At 42.6% G+C, this 24162-nt stretch overlaps 1 protein-coding gene and 1 pseudogene across 1 annotated transcript in view; one reads left to right on the top strand and one right to left on the bottom strand.

Annotated features, from left to right (window-relative positions):
- LOC147437827 (uncharacterized) overlaps window positions 1-699 on the top strand; it is a 14235-nt gene extending 13536 nt beyond the window's left edge. The window contains exon 7 of the mRNA XM_086486623.1: window positions 1-699. This exon is cut by the window's left edge and continues 176 nt beyond it. Coding sequence (XP_086342749.1) covers window positions 1-699 — 699 coding nt within the window.
- Window positions 700-9821: 9122 nt separating this feature from the next.
- LOC147437828 (elongation factor 1-delta 2 pseudogene) lies at window positions 9822-10460 on the bottom strand (annotated as a pseudogene).
- Window positions 10461-24162: the final 13702 nt, after the last annotated feature.

Consider the following 24162-nt stretch of genomic DNA (forward strand, 5'->3'; position numbering starts at 1 on the left):
GGTGAGCTTACATTCAAAGATGAAAATGAAAATGTAATCGGTGTTCATAAGTTGCGCTTTGAAAGCTTGCCTGGAAGTTTTAATGCTGGAACATTAGAGGCAAGTATTGAATTGGGTAGACAATTTGTAAATGATTTGTTGGCCAAAGTAAGCGAGCGATTTTTTGACAATGCACTATTTAATGCTGCGAAGTTATTCTCTCCAAGGAATTATCCAAACGACATTAAAGATAGAGGCCAGTTTGCAAAAGATAAGCTTGGCAATCTTTGTGCTAGATTTTGCATGGGAAGTCCATCTTTCATTGATAAAGAAAGGTGTGAGGGTGAGCTCATTCGAATTGTGACATACATGATGAATTCTTATCCAACGAAGGGGCTTTTTGAGACATGGGCTCAGTGCAGTGGTGAGATAGAATGGAGACAAATGTTTCCTGAAATATTCAAGCTATTTCAAATTATTATGGTTCTCCCAGCAAGCTCAGTTATGTGTGAACGAGGCTTTTGTAAGCAGAATAAGATCAAAAGTCATGGTAGAGCTTCACTTAGCTTGAAAATGCTAGATAGACTTATGTTCATGTCTCTATTGCGTGAAAAAATTCCACACAAAGTGGATTGGGATGCATACTTTGAGGCATGGAAATCAATGAAGGAAAGGAGAGTCTGCAAGGTAAAGAAGACTACGGATGCTCCAATCGCATAGATCTTTGGGAAGTGCATGAGCACACTTAGGACTGCCGGGGCACTTTTTCCCCTCTTTAGGAGGTTTTTTCCCCCGGCTTGTATCTACATCCGTCACTCTAGGGCAAGCTTCATCTTTGTCTCCTCAGTGGGTAACACTACTTTTTGGGTTGTGTGATCTTTAGTTTCTCTTTTATATTATCCATGTTTGTGTGCAGATTTGCAATTGTATTTTTAATTATCTTTACTTATCAATGCTTATGGATTGTATAGCTACTTGAGAAATAGCTTTATACTTTATGTTTTTCGAATCATAGTTTTATCTCATCATGCAAATCAACTCTAGAGTTTCTCTCATGATTTATAGGTTTGTTAATCAATTAATAATGTTTTTGGATAAGTATATTTATCTATGTTACATGCTAGCAGCTATTACATTGTGCCAACAATTTAGAAATAGTTGTAGTTATATCTAGCTTCATGGTGGTACAAAATTCTTGGCAAGATAATTAAAAGCTATAAATCTTTAGGAATCACGCTACGAAGGGTGCATAATTTCTAATATGGCAAATGAAGGGTAAAGTCAAAATTTGCCCTGCGCATAAAAAGGGTTAAAAATTTCCAACCCTTCGCATGAAAGATAGGGGCCACCCTTCAAAAATGACCCTTGGCCGCCATCATGAGGAGATTAATCAATTAGCCGTTATATGGTTTGGTAAAAGGAAAGCACGTCAATCATGCCAATCGATGCAGCCACAGTGCATGAGAATGTACTCTTGAGAGGAGGATGGGCATTGATAAAAGTGACGACTCTGCAGTAGGATACCCTGCCCACACTTGCGACAACCCTGCACTATCTACAAGGGCTTTACCTACAAGCTCTGCCCATCATCTAGCAATGGCCGCACTTAGCAGTCCGTGTGCCATCTACAAGCGAATGAATTTTTTTTCTTGTGAGGTCACTTAAAGACTGCACTAAAAAGAAGGATTTGTACCAATGCCCTAAGGAAAGTTCTTTTGTGAGGTCGCTTAAAGACTACACTAAGAAGGATTTGTACCAAGGAAAGAGAATCAATATTTCTTTTGTGAGCTCAGTGAGAGACTCCATTAAGTAGAAGGATTTGTACCAAGGCACTAGGATACATGTTGATATTCGAACAAAACACATACTTAGGCAATACGTTAATCAGTATGTATGTCAAACGCACTAGGCTAATTTTAGTAGATGTAGAGAGAGGGCAACACGTTTCTCAAAGCGAAGCATGTCCTCAACAAGCTTCTTGTCCTCAGTGTTGTCTCATGGAGTGCATTGATTGCAGGATGGGTAGTATGTATGTCAAGTGCGGTGCACTTCTTAGAGGGCAGTATGTATGTTAGGTGTGGTGCACATCTTAGAGTGCAACACACACACACACAAAGGCTTCTTTGTCGACGATTGTCCCTGTGTGCAACACCTGACACAACGCTACCTTTCTTGCATTCAAAAAGAGAGTCGTAAGACCTACAAAGACTTTGTCTTGTTTCCTTGCTTGGAGTTTTCGCGAGGTGAATTGCGTGACATAGCTTGACAGTCAGTTCTCCTTCACGCTGGTAGCAAAGAGGGATCTTGAGTAAAATGCAAAGGAAAGGTCAAATGCGCCTTTAGGATCATGTCAGATGTTGAACTAAGCAAGGAGACAATTTAGTCTATGGCGAGAGCGGCTACTTCAATGTGCAAGCTTTTGCGAATTAGGAGCATCTTATTTGAGGGGACTATGGAAGCTTGATGGCTATGTTAGCCAACACTGAGACCATAGCAAAAGAAAAAAATTGTGCTACATAACAGGGACCAAGATGGTGATAATGGAATCTTGCAAGAAAGGCAGAATCACGGGGGAAAGCCTAAGGGGGGGGGGGAGAGAGAGAGAGAGAGAGAGAGAGAGAGAGAGAGAGAGAGAGAGAGAGAGAGAGAGAGAGAGAGAGAGCTAGCGCAACTCAAGACATAGCAATAGAAAGACAATGTTGTTTAAGAGGTTGTTGTCTTTGCCACAAGCTTTGGGAACACATACTTGAGGCCGGAGAACACTGTTTGGGAAGCTACTCACAGCTATGGGTGTAAAGAGGAAGAGGGGGGGGGGGGGGGGGGGGGGGGGGGGGGGGGGGTGGGGGGGGGGGGGGGGGGGGGGGGGGGGGGGGGGGGGGGGGGGGGGGGGGGGGGGGATATCCAGCCTAGGTTTTCCTTGCTCTCTACTTGGTTGAGTAAGAGTGCCATAATCAACATGCAAACTTTGTAGTGTTTTAAAACAATTGGTACACCTCCTGGCAGGTTGTCCTCACAAAAAATTATTTATTTGTAATTTCAAGATGACCTCAAATATTTTTTTGTACTTCAAACGCTTCCTTTTTTGCACTATTGTGTCATCATATTTGTAGTATCTTAATATATCCTCCTTCCAAAGACAAATACTATATTATATCCCATCTATGGCGAGAGCTCCTTCCTTCTGCAAGTGCACCTTGCAGCTTCGGTGACATAGTAGGCGACTATGCGAGATAGTGAGAGAAGTGAGGTGACTCCAACAAATCCACTTCTTGGCCAATTACGTGAGAGTGAGAGTGAAGGAATTCTCGATGTGGAGAGAGAGAGATAGAGAGAGAGAGAGAGAGAGAGAGAGAGATCTTATATCTATATTAAAAAGGCAGGGGTGGCCTCCACGTGGCTGCAAATGCGTGCAGCTAGAGCTCTTCCCCTCCCTTTGGCATAGCTAACAACCCACACCCTTTGACCATCGTGGCAAAGCCAGCAAGCGTGCCAGTGCACACCTAGAGCTGCAAGGAGGCCAGAGTGGAGGTTCAAATTAAGTCTTGATTTGCGGGGAGGAAGGCATCCACGTGGCTAACAGCACCTCTGCGCGGCAGCACAACAAAGTGCATAGAAGGCATGTGGCTCCCCGCAACTCGAGAGTAGCTTCGACCCATTATTCTTTAGCTTGAAGATGAACCACCACCTCAAGGTGAACGTGAACCACCACCTGCTCTTAGGCCTCCATGCACCTCCACCCATGCGTGCTCCTTCTCCTCATTGCTCTCTGTGATGGGGGTGAGGGAGGCACCTCAAGGCGATGTCAACGTCTCCTCAGTCCGGAGCCCTCATGGCAGTGACACGACAGTGAGCTCTGAGCATCTTTGAAGGGCAGCCTGCAAAGCTCTAGCTTCGGCCTTGATTTACGAGTCTTGAGGGGCATCCTGTGAGGCTGTGAAGCTCAAGCTCGGCCTTGATATGCGGGAACCTACTATATTCTATACACTTGCTCACTACTTTGCATGCGCCCTCAAACAATATACCCAAGCTTTAGGTGATGCAGCGCTGCTCATTGAGCTGTACCGTCAACCTCCGGCCCCGGTCACCCAATCCACCTTCTCTATGCTGCTCATGATCACCCATCATTGGGGGGCTCTCTGTCATACATACACCTTGCCCCTCCCCTTTAGTTTTTCCAACCCTGCTGCACCCACACTTGCTCCCTCAACCACTGATCCTATCAACCTGTCACGTGACTGTAGAAGCACCCATCTCTCTCTCTCTCTCTCTCTCTCTCATCCTCCTCTCTCTCCAACTCTCTCTCTCTCTCATTCTCTCTCATCTCTCTCTCTCCTCTCCTCTCTCTCTCTCTCTCTCTCTCTCTCTCTCTCTCTCTCTCTCTCTCTCTCTCTCTCTCTCTCTCTCTCTCTCTCTTTCCCCCATCTAGATTCGCTTTCTTCAATACTCTCTGCAACCCTCAAGCGTAACCACTCTATCCTCCCTCAACCGCCTTCCCTGCGCCACTTTCCTCTTCATCGACGTCCTACTGCTAATCTCCTATGCCCTGGCAAGGGACGCCGACCTCATCGAGAGATTTCAATGATCAAGACTTATAAGTTCTCTGAATATCAACCATTGGGATTTAGATCGATTTAGATGGAAGGGGTCGCCTCAGGTCAGTTGGCGCATGCAAGATCAAGTCAAATGCATTAATGGTGACATCATCCACATACAAGTAGCTTCTCGCATTGGAGCCATCCCTAGTACTGATGGGAGGAAGCTTCCCATTCATGGCAAGGGTAATGAACTTGGAGATGAGCTTCTCAGGATACTGATTAGGGCCGTAGACATTGTTGTTGCGTGTAGTGATGACGGGAAGACCGTGGGACTTGCCGTATGCCATGACAAGCTGCATCTCCGCGCTCGCCTTGGTCGCAGAATAAGGATTTGAGGGGAGGAAACGAGAGGTTTCATGTCTGCTCAGTGCGCAGTTGCAAGAAAGCAAGAGCAGGCAGCGGGATTCTGGCAGTGGTGGCCGGGGCCCAGGAGTCGAATATTTAAATTTTATTTATTTGTTATTCAGACGCCTGTGAGAGAGAGAGAGAGAGAGAGGCAAGAGCAGAGCTCCTAAAAAATGTGTCTTTTCTTAATATCGTGCCATTTTCAGAGAGAGAGAGAGAGAGAGAGAGGCAAGAGCAGAGTTCCTAAAAAATGTGTCTTTTCTTAATATCGTGCCATTTTCAATTTAAAAAATGCCGGTTGAGGGCAAGGGGAAAAGGAGAAATTCGGCCCCAAAATTGAGAATAGTGTAAAAACCCAAAAAATGGACCTAATTTTCTCAAATTTCCTCTTGGAAAATTCAAGGAAAGAAATTTTGTATGTTTGGGAAAATGATTTTTCCCGAACACTGCTCTAGAGCATAATTTTTAACGTCTTGCTGCTGATCAAAATGTCTCGGGGTGCGGGTGGGTGAGTGGGTTGCGAGATACTTCAACGGATTTGGCACGAGATATAGAGCACTGCGTCGAGCGGCCTTGGCCACTTGCATGAGGTGTGCCTGCTCCCTCTGCCTATTACTACCCTTTGCCCTTTGCGTCATGTAGCTAGCACTAGGCAGGGGCCTCTCTGTTGCATCCGACCTGTTATAGCGATCATTACTTGTAGCTCCCACACTTGGGCTACATCACTTGCCCCCTCAAAAGACCTGCCTCTCCTGCTCTCGCACTCAGCAATGCCTCCCTTTCTTGCAAGTTATGTCACCATCTCTGTTCGTGGCACTACTTGCTCTTCGCACAACGCCTTGCCAGCACCATAATGTCTGTATTGATGCTTTCATCCTGCATATGTATGCTACAGTACTTGCTCAAGTACTGAATGAGCTATACCATCTCTCTCTCTCTCTCTCTCTCTCTCTCTCTCTCTCTCTCTCTCTCTCTCTCTCTCTCTCTCTCTCTCTCTCTCTCTCTCTCTCTCTCTCTCTCTCTCTCCCCCCAATCAGCCAGCCGGCAGTCCCAAGCCTCACAACCACTACGGAAGGTTAGAAACAAAGGCAAAGATGCTCCATTTCACACCAGGCAATGCTAGAGGTCCCTTAATGATGCAAGTTGTTGATATGTTGAGTCCACTGAACTGGGCCGGAATGGCTTGCATGCATTGGCAATATTTTATATGTAGCCCGTCACTCCTGTCATGCTTACTGCGCTCTCCCCCCGTGAGTATGTTGGAGATTTTCAATGGAGAGAGCTTCCGCTCCTGCACCACTAAGTATAAAACTAAAGAGTTTGATGGCGAAGTGCCCTTCAGTTCGTTCTCTGTTTGTCAAGACAAGAGCATGCAGCAGGCCCTGGCAGTACCTCTTCGATAAAGCAGAAAACTCTTGTATGATTATGTTGTGAAGGAGCCCTTCCGATTCATGCATTTCCGGGGTCCCTTGGGTATTCCATGAAAGAGATTTTAAGGGATGCTTTCATTTAAGAAGGGTAAGTGCAGATGGGCGGGCAATGTTAGGTCTGGTAAGCTTGGCAAAGGCGAATCATGATTGGCCATTAGGAAATGCACAATCACCCTCAGAGTTGCTGAGAGGCGTTCCGAAAAAGGAGGTAGAAGAAACTGAGAAGAAAAAGCAGCCAGCCGAAGGGCAGCTTCTGAGTGCACCTACCATTGTGTATGGGTTCTCCTTCAGCCTGAAGAAATGGGGCTACTTTGAGGTCGGGGATCTCAGGGAGAGTTGTTCATGAAGTGCACCCATGAGAGAGAGAGAGAGAGAGAGAGAGAGAGAGGCGGCCGAAGGCCGCTGGCCACACTATTTGAGATTATGATCGGGTGGACCACCACCTTCACATAGATCTAGGCCGAAGGGCAAGAAGCTGGAAGGTCCAAGCTCTCCATGCACCCTTTCTTACATTCCATGCACGAGCAGCTTCTTACGTTGCTACCAACCGGAATTTTTACCTTACTTTAGGCCCCTTGATGTGCTTTGGATCCCCCCTTTGTGTAGTTCCTATAATCTCCCGTGCCATTGCTCTAAGCAATGCCCAGTTGATAGGACTTGATGAACGAGAGACAGAGAGAGAGAGAGAGAGAGAGAGAGAGAGAGAGAGAGAGAGAGAGAGAGAGAGAGAGCATGCAATTTTTTGTTATACGACATGAGGAAAAGTCTATAGTGGTGTAGAGGGTGTAGATGGGTACGGTGATAGAGCTGGGTTCGGACAATGGCCCATGTGCTTCTACTTTCTCTGGTTGAGGATGATCATACAGTTGGCATCTCTCTCTCATCCATCTTGAATCAAGACCCCCACATGGAATAGGTGTGGATGCACTCTTCCCCATCCTTAAGAATATTGTAGATGCAGTGTTCCCCATCCTTAAGAAATTTGTCAAATTCAAACAACATGTGACTCACCAAAGGGATTTGGTTATATTTAAGGCTGCTTGCCATCGTGGTAGGTAAACCTCAAGCAGACAACAACCAGTATTTAGTCAACCTAAGCAAACAATTACCAGTTTTCCAAAATGAAAGTCAATGTGGGGCTTTCATGCATTGACGCCGGTAGCCAAATGATAGTAGGACGTAGCGTTACTGTTATGCCTGCACAAAAGCACTTGAGAAGACACTACCTATTGGTGTACATAGAGTTCAAACCCCCTAGGCCAAAAGAGTGTGTGATTGACATAGCCAATCACCTACACCTACACAAGGGGCAAGCACGCACCCAAATACTTAACCATTACCCCATCGAAGGATGTGTTTATTCGCTTAAAGATGCTTTGCAAGACCTCGCGGTGTGCTAGCACATTAAAAAAACTTTTGGTATTGTTGTTGATGAGTTGTTGATCACCACACAATTGCCACAAATGTCTGAGGGAAGTGAGCATGAAATCCGGTGTAACAGAAACTAGCAGGAGTCAAAGTCAAGCTTCACCACAACATAGATAGCTTAGTAGTATGATATTTTTAGGTTTAGCATGATGAAAATGTGAATAAGCTCTTTTACATCGTCTCCCTAAGTTCCATTTTTGAGAGAGAGAGAGAGAGAGAGAGAGAGAGAGAGAGAGAGAGAGAGAGAGAAAGTGTCTCCCTCACATGCACTTTGCAAAGCTAAGTTGGTGCCACAAGGCACCCGCGGTCGCTGACTGGCATATCTTGCAGCCCAATGTCCACTACCTTGCTGCTCGAGAGGATAGCCTATGTAAGAAAAGATGGGCATGTATGTGTAAGTTTCTTCAAATTGTAGCTACCTTGCAATGAGTTCCATGATTTGGAGATCTTGGGCTACAACTTGCAAGCTTTGTAGCTATGAGCTATTGTTGAGCAGTACAAACTAGCTACCCTTTTCTCCTCTTCTTTAGTGCTCTTTGAGTGGCCTTATTGTTGCCCATGAGCAAAGCTTCATAGCTGCAAGATATTGTTGAGCAACATAGGTAGCTAACCTTTCCACCTCTTCTCTAGCACTCCTTGAGAGAGAGAGAGAGAGAGAGAGAGAGAGAGAGAGAGAGAAAGAGAAAGAGTACTTTTTTTAATCTTCTTTTATGAAATTTGTCAAGAGTGAGGAGCTTGAGGATAAGAGGGGCCATGCCACCACTGAAGGCGGCGCCATTTTACTAGTATACTCTGAAGGTTGAGGATTTTTTAGACCATATCATAATTTTTCCCATAAACTTTGATGAGGTAGTGATCATACCATGTCGTTCTTTTAGCTTCACCACTTTTGTTTTGGGACAAAGATAAGGTTCAAAAAAGTTTCATTTTTGCCATTCTGTTGACATCTCATAAAAGATTATATAGCCACACTCGTTGGTCCTACGAAGTGCATGTTTTCTTAGGTACCCATAGGCCTTTACATTCACAAGTATCCATGGACCACTTCAAAAACATAGAAAAGCCTTTCACCGTTGATAATTTTGTGCATAATATCAAAGTACGAAAATAGCAAACAAAAAAATTGGGCTTCATGTTTTGATCTTTTGAATCCCCTAGAGAATACTCAATATATTGGCAAATTAAGAGATCATGATTAGATACAAATATAAGCTACAAAGTTTGCACAGCTGGATGCAAAAATTAGCAATACTAAGAAGATTAAAGTTGTTAGTGTAGAATGGCTTCAATTCTTGTATATTTCTGTTCTTAATACTATCCACTCACAATTGTGAGTTTTGAAAAAAAAAAAAAAAAAAAAAAAGGGCTTTCATTCTTGTTGAATAGGAAAACTTAACCATGCTTGTATATTTTGGTACACTGGGTATTGAGTGCCTTAAAACTTAAGGAAGAGTATCTTCGTGTTATGAAATTGAAATGCAAAATCAAAATTGTCTTTGGATTTTATTAAGGTCACCAAGAACATCATGAAAATGTAAAATTTGGTAAAAAATCAAGATTTAAAAAATTCTTATGTCTAGGTCAAAACTTTAACAATAACCATTTGATTCTCCTTAGAATCCTTAGAAGTATTAAAACATGTTGAGAACGGCTACGACTAATTCTGTAGCTCTTTAGATCTCACATATCTAAGTTTTCATGTGTTGTAGTTTTCATGTGTTGTAGGTGCAATTCTTTGAAAAAAAAAAAGAAAAAAAGGGCAAAAGACAACACACCTTTTTTTTAAACACAACTCTAGGTTGAGAAATGCTTTGCAAGAATAAGGTTAAAGGTGAATTAATGTCTCAAAAAAAGTCAAGTTTTTTTCGGCTCATAAGCCAACTTTGTGGATATAAACCCTAAAAAATTATTTTTGAAACTCCTCAAATAATACAAGGAAGATGGTCACTTGGTAGGACATAAAAATGTCTTAGGATATCAATGTCTCATTACCAACCTACTGTTAAGCTCTTGTATATTTTGCACTCCAAAACCTTTGAGAATCTTATTTTCTTGAAGGAAACAATGTCCCAATTCTGAATGTACTCGTCCCTAGGTTTGGTTGTTAAATGATTCTCGCGATTAAGTTGTTCATAGACACAAGGTCATCTTCTATGGTCATCATGATAGTCAACTTCTTTATACCGTAGCCAACTGGCACAAGTTTGGATGCACCCAAATGAAGACCTGGCATGGATACAATGTGTGTAGCCTCTTCAAGCTTCACCATGTTTGTTTCATCATCCCAAGGTTTGACATCCAGAAGGATAGATAATTTTCAAATTCCTTCTTCTTTGCACTCCCTTTCTTTTGTGTTTCCCTTTCAGTTGCAACCCATTTTCCTACTCTATTTCCTCATCCAAAACATATAAATCATCATCACCACATGTCGTAGCCTCAACTCTGGGAGGAGTTGGAGCAGTAAAGCCATTAGCCAGCTCGCAAGACTTGCAAACTAGTTGACCAACAAGCGGAGATGTGGTTGTACTACTGTGAAAAAATTGATAAGATCAGACTTTGAGCTTGGGGAATAGCACAATAAGCCACTTCATCATTGCTCGAGGTAGCTTCTTGTGAGAAGAAACTGACTCGGCTACTGAAGACCCGAGGAGATGGCAAGATCCAAAAGCTCTACTACTACCATTGCAAATTTCCTCTTGTAACACACATTCTCTCTCTCCTGCATACACACACACACACACACACACACACACACACACATGTTGTTGTTGTTTATACACAGTATAATACCTTTTGGTATATAAGAGTGGCTTGAAGCTACTTCAAAGGTATAACTAGCCGGGGACTGGTCTCAATAACTAGTATTGGTTTTTTTTTTTTTGGTGAATAAAGGTGTGAATTCACTATGTGAATTTCTAAAGCAAATTAGTGGGTGGATTCTTGATGGTACCTAACACCTTAATATTAAGTGGGATAATGGGGTTTGGGCACGGGCTGGCCTAGCTCTGTAGACCTTGTCCTCATCTATGTGATGATACAGTGGCTTCCCCCTTCTCTCTCTCTCTCTCTCTCTCTCTCTCTCTCTCTCTCTCTCTCTCTCTCTCTCTCTCTCTCTCTCTCTCTCTCTATAGACCTTGTCCTCATCTACGTGATGATACAGTGGCTTCCTCTTGGCGGCATCTGATCTACAACGCACTTCCCCCTTCTCTCTCTCTCTCTCTCTCTCTCTCTCTCTCTCTCTCTCTCTCTCTCTCTCTCTCTCTCTCTCTCTCTCTCTCTCTCTCTCTCTCTCTCTCTAGACCTTGTCCTCATCTACGTGATGATACAGTGGCTTCCTCTTGGCGGCATCTGATCTACAACGCACTTCCCCCTTCATCTCTCTCTCTCTCTCTCTCTCTCTCTCTCTCTCTCTCTCTCTCTCTCTCTCTCTCTCTCTACGAGGCGACATTGATGAATCTTCTCCTTCACAAAGTCGGACCTGCCCTACTGCTGTGAAAGAATGTGGCTACTAGCACCAAACCCTATAAAAGGTGAGCTTCTGTGCTCACTTAGCATTGGTACCTATGTGCTTTTGTGGTGTGCGTGTGTGTGTACTAGTGAAGGGTTGTCTGTACCTTGGGATTGTGAGGATTTTTCCCCGCAAGGGTGTGTATTGCTAGAGTGATTAGCTCTATCGCAAAAGACAAAGAGAAGTAGACTATTGTGGAGCTGGCTGATCCGACTCAATCTCAAGTGACTTAAACACTGATATGGGACTATTGTCCGAGCTGTTTGGAATTGCTGTGATTTACTTTTTGATATGGTAATAGACCTCATGCACATCATGACTATACTAAGTTGAAATATGAATATGGTTGGCTACTTCTACTGACCCTATGGTATCTGCAACACTGGTTATTTTACTCACTTTTTGAGTTTAGAAAATGCTTTCAATATATGACTGACTTGTCATAGTGTGTATATGAGCACCCTTTTGGTGTCTGCGGCACTGGTTTTTCACTCCCTTTTGGAGTTTAGGGACTTCCTTTCATGCATGTCTATGGACTAGTCATAGGCATATATATGAGCAGTAAAAAAACATTTAATGGTTGTACCTTTCCTTAAATACTGGGTAATGGTGCCTTGAGATTTTTTAAGAAAAAAAGTAATGTTAAATGTTTTTTCACTTGATAAGCCCCCTTTTGTTTCTAGAATCAAGCACCCCTTCCACTAGAGAATTTTTGGGTAGCCATACATATAACAAGGGTCTTTAGATCCTTCTAGAAATCTATGAAGAACTCAATCATCAAACCATCCCACCACGGAGACTTCTTCCTTCCTATAGAACGAAGAGCATGGAAGCATTCATCCTTACTCTGATTGGGAGATCATTTTTTTGATACCACTAAGAAGATATTCTTGGGCTTCATTCACTTTCGAGTGAGGAATCCCAAGATCTATATTTAGCTTGTGTAAATCTTTTCTCACCAAACTTCAAAAAAGGGCATCTTTGAAGAGGTGTTCTCCGATGACTGAATTCTTCTTTGCCCCCGGGGGGTGCAACCCATCCCCCTTGGCTTTACTGAATTTCATGAAGAACAGGAGGTGATCTAATAAGCTCTATGAATTGACTACTTTCATTTTAGTTGCCGATGCTATCCAATCAGCTTGGTGGTAGCAGTAACATCTATCAAGACGAGAGGTTGTATGAGCATATTGGAGACTTGTGTAAGTGAATCAACTTACCCACTACCTTGGTGGGAGCAATAGCATTTGTCAAGCCGAGAAGTCGTGTGAGCATATTGGAGACTTGTGTAAGTGAATCCCAATGAGCTATTCCATGGACCAATTGATCACAGATTCACCAGTGCCCATTTCTCACACAAAACCTGCCATTTAGCTTTCTCAGATCCTGCCAGCAGACTTGAGGAGCCAATATTGTCATTTCTCTTTTCCACCATATTGAAGTCTCCCAGTAGCATCCATTCCCCTTCTAAAGGAGTGTCTCTAAGAATCATGCACATTTTGGCTCTATCCTTGGCAACGCATGGGCCATAGATGTTGATGATGGTGAATAGTTGTCTGCCCCAATTGAGTGACACTCCTAGGGCTCTCCCTGACGCATGATTCATGATCATTTTTGGCTTGAAGTTCCTATCCACAATGGTAAAAAAACCATTAAACCCATCAATGCCTTCACCGTAGAAAATCAACTTCTGTCCTGAGGCTTGCTTTCTACTGCTAAAGACATCCAGGTGATGCTCTTGAATAAAGTCATGGAAGGAGAAGCAAAGGTAGCAGGAATTGGTACCAGACTCTTACTTATGGCAATTGGTAGTCTTGATGCTCTTTGGTTTTGTGTTGATGATCTATGGCTATGAAATTGATACCAACTTGAGTTTCCTTTGTGTAGTTCTTTGGTAGTATTTTGGTCCCTCAATTGATGATGCCTCTCCTGGGTGATTGTGGCAACTTCAATTGAGGTGGAAGATTGTCAATTTTGACTTGCTTGCTGGAATTGGTGCTTGTTAATGCCTACATCTACTACTATTTGTAGATTTGGGTTTATCTCTCACACTATGTATATGAAGCTTGGGGATATTGCTTAGAACGCTTGTGTGGTGCGAGTTTTGGAAATTACAATGGTTGTCTACCTTTTGTGAGGGTCGTGGTGAGGCTCTTTTTAACTTGAGCATTGGGGACTGGGTTACCAATCTGAGATGGACTAGGTTGCTTCAGATCTCCTATCATAGCCTCATCATAGGATATATATAGATGGGACTAGGTGCTTGATAGCCGAGTTGGCTTGACACTATTGATTTAGTTTATCCTCATATATTTGCACACCGTCTATACACTATTTTATGGTTCTTGTGAACACATATTTATGCCAAAATACTCCCAAAATTTTGTGAAAATCTTATGAGGTCTTTGCCACCTTTAATGTGGACTTTATCAAGCTTGAGTTGGGCTTTCTTAGGCAAGCTTACCATCTTGTCAAGTGAATACCCTATACGAGCACCCCTTCATTACCCATGTAAGTAATTATGTTACAAACCTTTCTGCATACTACAAGTCTTTTTTTTTCACAAAAAATTCACAATGGTGAGTAGAATATACTATCACATAAACAATAAATTACAGATTCTAGCCATGCTTGTGTCGAGCCATGACATCTTCTAGGGATCCTACATCGGCTGATAGGGGAGCCACCCCACGACAATGACAGAGCCGATACCTTTACCAATGTGAGTCCTTCCTTGCGCTGCTTATAGTCTTCATTCATCCAAGTTCATTTGTTTCCCAATGGTGAAGATCGCTCCTGTTCTTTCTTGGATTATCTGAGCAGTTTCCAATGTGTTCTCAAAGATCCAAGAGTTCCTTGCCTTCCAAATATGTTTGAAATAACAAAATGTCACAATTTACGTTGTAATGAGCATTACTTTGCTCTTAAACACCTTTCCTCCCAAGAATAGATCATTCTGGAAGAATCCTATTTTCCAAGTCTTTTGGACCCATTTGCAAATCTTCTTTACTAGGCGGTAGATTGACGGGCACTCCTTGAAAAGGTGAGGGAGGTCTTCACTAGCGGTTCTACATTGCGAGCATTTATAAGGACCAATTTCCCTAACGAGGATCTTCACCACAGTCGGCATGGCTCCCCACCATTAAACCTTCCATAAGAAAACCTTCATCCCTTGTGGCCATTGTGGGCGCCAGATGTTCTTCACAATTGTCTCCCATGTTGACTTTGATTAGTGCTTTCCCCATTGCTTGTTAAGCGGGGAGAACCAATCCTTCAAGGCTCTGAGGGTGAGGTACACATCCTTGGTTTGCGGTTTTAGAAAGTGTCTTCCCTTAGGCCACTCCATACTAGCAGTCTATATGGCTTTATGAGGTAGAATAATTTTTAAGCAATTGGCTCTCCTTCCATGTAGAACTCAGAGTTGTGAGTAGTAGCTAAATCAAAAATCCAAAAAATTTACATTATAAACCATGCTCGTCACAAGCCATGGCATCCACGATCCAACATCAAGCAATATGCTAAGAAGGAAGCCACCTTGACACAAAAAACCTAGGATACCAAGCTATATACACCGACTAATAAGGAAGCCACCATCACAAGGAAGAAGATCATAGAGCAAGCCAGATCAGGTGCCATTAGAGCCCCAGCCTTTGCCACTAGAAAGAACTCCACCCAAGTAGGACGGCTGACAGAGAGAAATAAGGCTGCAAGGGTCGTGGCCCAAAGTCCCCATCACCAACCTTGGCCTCAGGGGTTGCCACCATGCCAAGGTCTTTGTCGTCAACTTCGACACACCCCACAAGCAGCAGAAAGAAATACTGATCACAAGAACACCATCAGACTAAAACCTCGCATCGAGGACGACCATAAAAAAACCAAGGAACCATCGAACCACTAGAAAACCAAAGGAGTAGGCAATTGAGAAGCCATGCCCAACACAGGCTTTGACAAGGGAGCCAAACTATCCTCCTTGACCCATCGTTGCCATTGATGTAGAACTGAGCTGCCACCCCTGCTCTACACCCCACAACCCAAGAGATAAGCACCAATCGCCAAGAGTCTCCTACGAAAGGGGTGGGAGGTACGTCCTCTCCCTTGAGGCAAAAAAATTAGCGGGAGGTCATGAAAAGCATACAAAACTCAGTGAGGTTTCATGGCCCTCCCCTCGAGGGTAACCTTGCCTCTCAAGCACTCGACCCTTTCCCCAATCTAGTTGTAGATCAACTCATGCATCAGGATGATACCCTATTGTAGGCAACCCGGAGCTCCTCCCGCCTTGCCTTCCTGTCACATATTCAAATTTTTGGGGTCTATCTTGGATGGCTTCAAAGCCCTCTTATTCTCCCTTGGCTCTACAATACTGCCTTCCAATTCTTGACAACATTCCTTTTCATAGGATCCAATTTACATGCATAGCTAATATGCAGTATCAACAGCTTGTAATGGATTCAAAAACAAGTTCAAGGTGCATACATTCACATATGTGAAAGAATGGACAACAGAGGACCCCACTTGGTGGCTTATCCTTGACACTAAGTGACACCGTGCATTAAAGAGGGGGGTGGGGGGTGAAGGGATCGACGGCTAGAACGTCATGGGGAGAGTCTCGAGGCGCACTAAACCTGGCTAGTGCAAAAATTGAGGCAAAATGGGAACTCCGCCACCCCCGTGTCACCTAGAGTTGAACCGCTGCCCTCACACTTTGGGTTTTGTGATTCATGGGCTAACCACCCCACCCGCTTGCACATTGTGTAACCCCCTTTGTTTTTACAAGGTTATATTGTGAGTTAACAAACGCTACCCAAGTTTAGGGTGTTTAATTCGTGTCCAGGATTAGTTTTTAATAACGTGGACGATTGCGATTACCCTGGCTTTCGTGCGTGAACTTCCCGACTGTGGATCCCTTTAAACCCCCCAACCCCCCCCCCCCCCCCCCCCCCCCCCCCCCCCCCCCCCTTCCCTCTCCCTCTTTAATGCTCAATGTTACTTAGTCCCGAGGGTGGCTTATGTGTTGCGATGAGGAGGTACACTATTATGACCATTGACTATGCCTTGAAAACATTGTAGTGGTGTTGTCTTGCTTGTGGCTTGAGGAGTGACGTACCTATTCTCAATCACCCTCTCACCTCATAGATTTCACCCTTTTTCCTTTCAAGCCTTTGCACCCTTGCAATCAACGTTCATGGCCACTATGCTTTTTTTTTTTGGTTGCAAAACTCACAATACGTGAGTGAATTGTATTAAGCACAACGTAAAATTACAAACCAACCTCAAGCTCAAATCGAGCCTTGAGGTGATGAAGATTACAAGTTGGATGTCTAACACCTCTCATCGAAGCATATCAACATTGGCTTAAAAGAGTAGGTGAGCTGGAGCTCTAGGCTTTACTTATTGCATGGGTAACCTTAGAAGATTATTTTGGGTCTTGCTTGCGTCCTAGCGTTTACCATATATGATAAAAGAAAAAGTACATGACAGTTTGAGTGCAAATGAGCAGAGTAGGGCTTCCCAACTTCTTGCCACCAAGGAACATATCAGTCTTGAAGAATCTGATCTGCCATGTCCTTTGGACATGTAGATATCCCTTGCCAGGGCTTTTGATCGCCTGACATTCCATGAATAGATGGGTGAGATCCTCACTAGCTATCCTGCACCCCAAGCATCGATTCGACCCAATGCCTCTCTCCTAGATCTTTACGCTCATCGGTAGGGCACCCCACATCAAAAAATATTCATGCCACTATGCTATGAAAATAATAAAGCATGAAGAAATATTGAGTGTGCCTTGTTTGCTTCCCAACATAGACTTTATAGTGTTCAAGTCTATATCCAAGTGCCATTCAATTTCATAGCTCCCCACACTTGAGACTTGCAAAGTTTCACCTTCTTGTTGGTGCTAAATTACATGGAGTGGTGTGTGATTGAAATACCACCTTAATAGCTCATGTGGGATATGGAATCGTGCTAATGCTAAACACTATATAGTCTTTGAATGTACTCTGAAGCACGCATTTCTCTTTTGACTATCGATGCCAATGCAAAGCTCAATGGTGATGCCAACAAGGCCGTGATCATTCAAGTTAGGGAAATGTTCACTATGTTGGCCCTGTTTGACAACCTGGCACTCAATCAAGCTTTATGCAAAGACCACCTTTCCATCCCACATCATATCGACAAAAAAATCCATTCCAGGATCTTGAATACTCACCAAGTCAATATACACATTGTTAAATTGAATGTACCAAAAGGATTTTCTCTACTCTATAGGATGGCATCATCATCTCAGTGGAAGCCACCAAAAAATTTTTGAGCCATCAAGTTTTCATAAGAGTGACAATTAAAGGTGTTGGAAGTGATTTTCACGAGGCTCTTTGCCCTATGACTTATTGTGATAAGCCTATATAATACTTCATGTTCCTTTGTGATAGTCCCAAGACAGTTATATGATTCCATCGTTTTCAGAGGTGTAGCAATTTTTTTTCAATTTTGTGAAGAACATGTGGCATGGAACCTACGCCATACTTCTAATCAAGGAGTTATCGCATGTGGCTTGGGAACCACCATTAGAACCCATTACAGACAATGCCAAATGCTTGGGAGAGAAGAAAAAAAAATAGTGGATATGATAGCTAGGTCTTTGTGAAACAAAGAAATGATGCAAAGTGCAAGGGAAGTATTGTCCCATTCTTGTTCCTTTTATACACCTCTTTTGAGCACCACCATTTTTGGAAAGAGATTTCATAGATTTCCACTATTGGAATTAGGGTTGCAGAGAAACACACACAGCTTGGAGAAGACGAAGGAAGCTCAAGGCACACAATAGAGAGTATGTTACTTAGTGTGCAATGGAAAGATAGATAGCCCTAGAGTGATGGGCGTATATACAATGCATGGGGAAAAAAACCTCCTAAAGAGGGAAAAAATGCCCCTGCGGTCCTAGTGTGTTCACACACATCACTACCACATGTATATGGTAACAAATCCCCCCTGGAGTGATGCGGTGAGTGAGAGCTGGCACATGAGTAAAGGGAAGTGCCATGCCCTGAGGACAGGATCAGTCCACAAAGGGGAGTAAGCCCAAAGCTTTGCGGAAAGCTTCAAGCTTCTCACAAGACAATGCCTTTTTAAAAATTCTCTCTTCTTTCTATTTCTCCCTCTTGGGTATATAATGTAGGGTTCAAAGAAGGGACAACTAGATATCGATGACATGCTCAACAATCTTCATGTTGAGGGATAACAAGTGTGCTCAACAATCTTCACATTTGGCATCATGCAATGTAAAACAACAACTCGAACATAGAAGGGGAAAGGGATATCCTCAACATCAATGTGGTTACCTTTGAGAGGCCTCTTATAAAGCTCGCTTTCGAATTGCTTATAGAGGCGACAAACTTTTTTGGCTAGGAGAGAGTCATTGGCATAGGGGGATTTTGCAAGGTGTACAAATTTGAGTTAAAAGATGGGTCTATGGTCTCCATCAACAAGTTACTACAATTCATTTATCAAGGATACATAGAGTTCATAGTAGAGATGGAGACTCTAGGAAAGATTTTGCATAGAAACTTGGTACTTTTGTTAGGTTCCTGCAAGGTGGGCAAAGAGAAGTTGTTGGTGTATGAGTACATGGAAGGTGGAGGCTTAGATGATAGGTTGCATGGAGATGGGGGGATGAAATAGAGGCTGGCATGGCAACACCCGAAGAAAATTGCATGTGGGGCAGTCGAAGGACTGTGCCTTCTAGACCTTAAGAGTGGCCACCCCATATAATTTGCAAGGACATCAAGTCCAACCTCATATAACCCATAAGGAGATAAAGTCCAACAACATATTACTAGATAAAAATATTGAGGCTAGAGTGTCTGACTTTGGCATGGCAAGGCTAATAAGTGCACTAGACTCTCACCTAAGTGCCAACACATTGGCACCGACACCTGGATATGTGCCTTCAGAGTACTGCCAAAGCTTTAAGTGCACTTTCAAAGAGGAAATCTACTCATTCAGGGTAATTTCTCTAGATCTCACAACTGCAAAGCGACCTACAAACCGATAATTTTTGGAGAGAAAAATACGGTAGGCAGCTTGGTATGGTTGCTTATGAAAGAGAGGCGTACGTTTGAGGCACTAGATCTATGGCTTCTACAAGAAAACCATGAGGACAAGCGATGTGAAATTCTACAATACTTATAGATTGCATGTGATTGTGTTCAAAACATTCCTTCCAAGTGACCCATGATGCAAATGGTAGTGTGTATGCTCAAGGGAGTTAGTGCTACAATATGATGATCATGGATGAGGCAACCATGCCGGATCTCAAAGCAAGTTTCTCTCTCATCAATCATAATTCTCTTTCAATGTCTTTCGAATTCAAAGCTATATACATAATTTTTTGCTCTTTACTTAATCTTCATATGTCACACAAAGCATGTTTCTCTCTCACGATCCCCCTATTTTTTCAATGTTTATATGTTTCCTGAGGTCTCTAATTCATTACCACTAGTTTGCGCTCCTTGCCAGTCCTAATCTATGCACAGGATGCGGCAATGCTGAGGGGCCAGGTAGTCTAAAGGCCTTAGGAAAATGGGATTCACGTCTTTGGTCTTCTTGGATGTGTGATGTGTTTTAGAGGGTGGCTCCTTGATTAGCTAGTGTATCTCTCTATGTCCCATCTCGGGTCAGGGGGCAGCCCGTTGATGCTTATTGTATGGTTCTCTACCTATTTTCTGTTGATCTATTGGCACCCTAGCTTGGATTTGAGCCGGGTTTATTTTGTAATTTTTTGGAGTTTAATATTATAATCACTCACTGATTGTGAGTTTGGCAAAAAAAGAGTGTACTTTAAAGTTTTGAGAAACACGAAATACTACTATCATGTGTATGTGTTTGTAGAAGCCATGGTGGAAGAGAATGAGAAACAACTAAAGATCAACAAAGGGGCAAGTGTAGGGAGGGAAAATAAAATGGCTATGAGCTGCGACAAGATGGACATCAAGATGCATGGGGAGACTCTCGAGAAGCAAAACCTCACATTGCAAGCCTCTCAATGCCCAGGCAATGAAAATATGTTGTTTTTCCAGCTTCTTCACCCAAGTTTACGACAATGATAACTTTATTGGCTGTGCAAGTCCCAAGCCTGAAGAGGGACAAAAGGGTAAAGTCAGTGGCAAGGGATTCCATGCTGCTTTGTGACTACAAATGCTTTGAAAGGAAAAAGCTATGCCCCACCTCCACCAACCAAAAGGGGGGATGGGTGTCGTCCCACTTCATAATCCCTTTGCAATACTACAAGAAAAGAAACTCCCTAATCTAGATCCCCCGGATTCTCCTGGTTCCAGGGGTATGGAGATTGGTTAGGGTTCAAATGCTAAAGAATTCATCCCCCCACACTTACTATCGTGGAATGTGAAGGGCATAAGAACAAAAGAAAAGCAAGGAAATCTTTGGCAATGCATGAAGAGGAGGAATGATACCAACTGCCGGTGTATACAAGAACACCACCTTGATTCCTCTGTGCCGAGAAAACAAAATCTCAGGGAACTACTTTTCTTCTACGGCACCACTCTTGTTGGCTCTAGTGGTGTGATGGCATGAGTCCATAGAGATATGGAACCTAAAGTTGTCTTTCAACACGTGTCTGGAAGGGATCTTGCAGTGTCTATTAATGTATACAACAAATCCTCACTATTATTGACATCTATGCGCCTAACAATTTTAAGGGTAGGAGTTGTTATGGTATGACCTCTCACAAATACAAAAAGAAGGAGATTTCTTTGTGACGGGAATGATTTCATAATCACAACTTTTTTTGGTGGTAATAACACTTGTGAACATGTTATTAACATGTGAACAACTTCTCATGTTCACAAAAATGCCGGTTTGGGGTGACTTGGGAACCGGCCAAAATCTAGTCGGGTTTTTCAATTTTCCCAACGCGCCCGTTAGGTATTTACAATATCCAATGGTTTCCATCGAGGTTGTCAATAAGCCCGATGGGCTGCATATTTCTATATATAACTAGCCCTAGGGGGCCCTTTGGCATATATTTCTTGACCATCTTCTCACCCATAGGTACTGACATTTGTAGGTGTGGGTGTGTGTGCTCATGCGAGCAGTTGCACACAGTCACAATGCGCGGCTAGATGTGTGAAACCCGTTACACCAAGGGTGCATGCGTGTGTAAGGCCATTCTTTCAAATGGTGCTTATCATGGGACACTTGGTCGGTAACGTGACTGAGTAGTGTCCTAAGATAAGTATGGCACGTTGTAGTGGTACTAGTTGGTAACGCGACAATGATAGTATATTCATGACGATGTCACCTTCCCTTCCCTTTATCAAATGCAGGTATATGGTCAGTAACGCGGCTAAGTTATGTCTGAATACAATTCCTATTCTCTTAAATTTGGGCGGCACCTTGTTGGTAACGCAACAAAATGGTGTCGTTCCATACTGTATGTTGTATTTTTTTGCATACTACAGCATTTGGTCGGTAACGCGGCCAAAAAATGTTGTAAATTTGTTTGGTTTACCAGTTACACAACTTATATTGTTTTTATGTGCATGATTCATGCGATACTTGGTCGGTAACGCGGCTTGAGTATTTCTTGGATCATAGTTTACTTCATACAATCTTCCTCTTCAATTTGATAAACCTCTAAAATTTATGACATATCATCTTATCTCTCTCTATCTCTATATTAAAAAAATATAAATATTCACACCATGAAATATGTGTGTGTGTGTGTTATTATAAACCTGTAAAACAACAAAAAAAAAAAACATACAATTCACTCTATTTTGCTTTATGATACTTTCAAAATATAAAATAGAGCTCAAAAATTTGTTTTGTGTGTCTGCAACATGAAGTAATTATAAAGATTGATTCAAAATGTAGTCTGGATCTCTCTCTCTCTCTCTCTCTCTCTCTCTCTCTCTCTCTCTCTCTCTCTCTCTCTAAAAATATAGATTAAGTTTAAAATCCCTAAAAAGCTACTCTTCGTTACTCTATTTTCAAAATTTCAAAATCATATGTAGTCCAACTCTCTATATTTCCTTCCATGAAAATATAAAAAAATTCCAAACATTAGTTTTGTCTATCTTTAAAAATTTAGGAGACTACTCTAAATGGTTTCTAACATCTGCTCTCTCTCTCTCTCTCTCTCTCTCTCTCTCTCTCTCTCTCTCTCTCATTTTAGTGTAAATGGATAGCAATGTGATGTTTTGCTTGATGTTCAATAAATCATCTGGTTACTATTGTTTGACGCTTTATTTTTGTTTTTATTTTGAAAGATATGGATGTGTATTAAGTGTCTCTTGTTGTAATATTTCTTGACGTATGATTAATGGTCTAGCTGCTGTTGTTTGACTCTCATTTTAGGTAACAAAGGATGAATACGAGAATGTGAAGGTAGCAATAATTTGTAGGCACGATCACCTACTCGCTTGAGTATTTTGAAAGCCCACAATATCGGAGAGATAATTTAGGTGTTGGCCCAGTTTTCAGACTTTCTGAATGTTCTGGTACACGTAAAAATACTTCTTCCCCTTCTTCAAAGGTAACTTATCGACGTTTCTCATCAGCATACTTCTTATACCGATCCTGTGCTTGTCGGACATTCTGACAAGCGAGTTTCAGCATATCCATGTGGTCTTGGAGAAAATCCTTAACCTGTTGGATTTTTTCGGTTGCCAACCCCACCGTAACTGGTGACCTAGGTTGAAACCCATACATGAGTATGAAAGGACTAAATCCAGTTGTGACATGCTTAGCATTGTTGTAGGCAAACTCGAGAATAGGTAAGTTTTCTTCCTAGTCTGACTGTTTTTTGCTGACGTATGCTCTTAGCCTATCCTCTAGCACCTGGTTAACTCGTTCAGTCTGACCATCTGTTTTTGGATGATCGGCTATACTGAGGTTCATTTGTGTACCCAATCGTTTAAACACAACTCTCCAAAAGTGACTGTTAAACTTGGGATCACGGTCACTAACAATGTTACTTGGCAAACCATACAATCTGTATAGATTTTCCACAAATAACTTGTCTAGTTCTGGTGTCTTAACCGTTGATTTGGTTGGAATAAAATTACATAGTATAGTCAACAGGTCTACGACCACCCATACCGAGTCATGACCTCGTACAGTGGTTGGTAAACCCACAATAAAGTCCATAGAGATGTTTTCCCGTTTTCCATTGGGAATCTCCAAAGGATGTAAGAGTCCTCCTGCTTTCAGGCGCTCTGCTTTGTTAACTTGACATTTTCGGCAAAGCAAGAGATAAGCTTGAACAAAGCCATGTATACCTGGCCAACAAAACCGTCGTTGTACGAGAGCATAAGTTTTTCTAATACCCGGGTGCCCTGCACTTGGACTATCATGACATTCATAAAGAATTTGGCACCGAATGTCTGTGTCCGTCGGTACACAAACTCTCCCCTTAAGGAGTAGGTACCCATTGTCGATGGTGAAATGTTTTCATTGCTGTAGTTCATCACTCAATAGAGGAGAACTAGGTGTGGAGGTTAACGTTACACTACCATCATTGGAGTGAGAAGGATCCCTCATTTGAACATGGCTCCACACTTTGGAATATGCTTCATCATGCTCATATTTGCCTTTGAGAGAATCCAAAAATTCACTACGAAGTTCCTTGAACAAGAGATAATTGATCTCCGACATACGACTTAGAGTGTCAGTCACCACATTGTATCGACCTTTACGATACCTTAGCTTGGTGTCATATTCTTGAAGAATCTCGGCCCACCTGGCTTTCCGACCCTTCAAATCCGTTTATTGTGTAAACCATTTGATGCTTTCATGGTCAAACACAATCTCAAACTGAGCACCATACAGATAATGCCGCCATGTTTTTAAGGCAGACACTATT

The sequence above is a fragment of the Adiantum capillus-veneris genome, chromosome 17 (assembly GCF_014529385.1).
Source record: "Adiantum capillus-veneris isolate H3 chromosome 17, ASM1452938v2, whole genome shotgun sequence".
Lineage (NCBI taxonomy): Eukaryota > Viridiplantae > Streptophyta > Polypodiopsida > Polypodiales > Pteridaceae > Adiantum > Adiantum capillus-veneris.